This window comes from Eimeria acervulina, genomic scaffold (genome assembly GCF_000499425.1).
Source record: "Eimeria acervulina Houghton genomic scaffold, Eah_scaff208, whole genome shotgun sequence".
In the NCBI taxonomy this organism is placed as follows: domain Eukaryota; phylum Apicomplexa; class Conoidasida; order Eucoccidiorida; family Eimeriidae; genus Eimeria; species Eimeria acervulina.
The window spans coordinates 714-1,494 of NW_013550046.1; the positions used below are offsets into that span (position 1 = coordinate 714).

Below are 781 nucleotides of genomic sequence, written 5' to 3' on the forward strand. Positions count from 1 at the left end.
GTATATCTGTATCTATATATATCTATCTCTATTTCTATATATCCACATCTATATCTCTTTATCGACAGATATACATATATATATATGTATATACAGACATCTGTCTCTCTCTCTCTCTCTATATATATATATTTATATACATACATCTGTCTCTCTCTCTCTCTATATGTATATATGTATATATATATATATATATATACATATATGTATATGTATATATTTATATATTTATATATATTTGGGGTGTACGTACACTTTGTGTATGCAGGGGATGTGTCTGCATACATTCCTACGAATGTTATTTCGATTACTGACGGTCAAATATTTTTAGAGACAGAATTATTTTACAGAGGCATTAGACCAGCAATTAATGTCGGGTTGTCTGTTAGTAGAGTGGGATCTGCTGCACAGGTCAGCCTCTATTTACCTAGCTAGCTAGCTAGCTAGGTAGCTAGCTAGCTAGCTAGCTAGCTATTTAGCTAGTTAGATAGATAGAGAGTTAGCCAGCCTTAGCTTTTGTATATTTTTCTTTGTGTATATATTTGTATGCGTTCTTACGTACTCTATCCAGCGTAGCTATTCTGTCTTTATTTATCATTTAATTAAGTAATTATTCTATTTATTTATTCATTTATTTATTTATTTATTTATTTAATAGGTGAAGGCGATGAAGCAAGTGGCTGGGTCTATGAAGTTAGAGTTGGCGCAGTTTAGAGAAGTCGCAGCCTTCGCTCAGTTCGGGTGAGAAGAGACAAATAAATATAAATATAAATATAAATAT

At 31.2% G+C, this 781-nt stretch overlaps 1 protein-coding gene across 1 annotated transcript in view; it reads left to right on the forward strand.

Moving 5' to 3' along the window:
* Positions 1 to 667: 667 nt before the first annotated feature.
* Positions 668 to 781, forward strand: part of EAH_00025490 (ATP synthase subunit alpha, related) — a gene marked incomplete at both ends in the record, with an annotated part of 2,733 nt that continues 2,619 nt past the window's right edge. The window contains one exon of the mRNA XM_013396620.1: positions 668 to 741. Coding sequence (XP_013252074.1) covers positions 668 to 741 — 74 coding nt within the window. The remainder of the gene's footprint in view (positions 742 to 781) is intronic.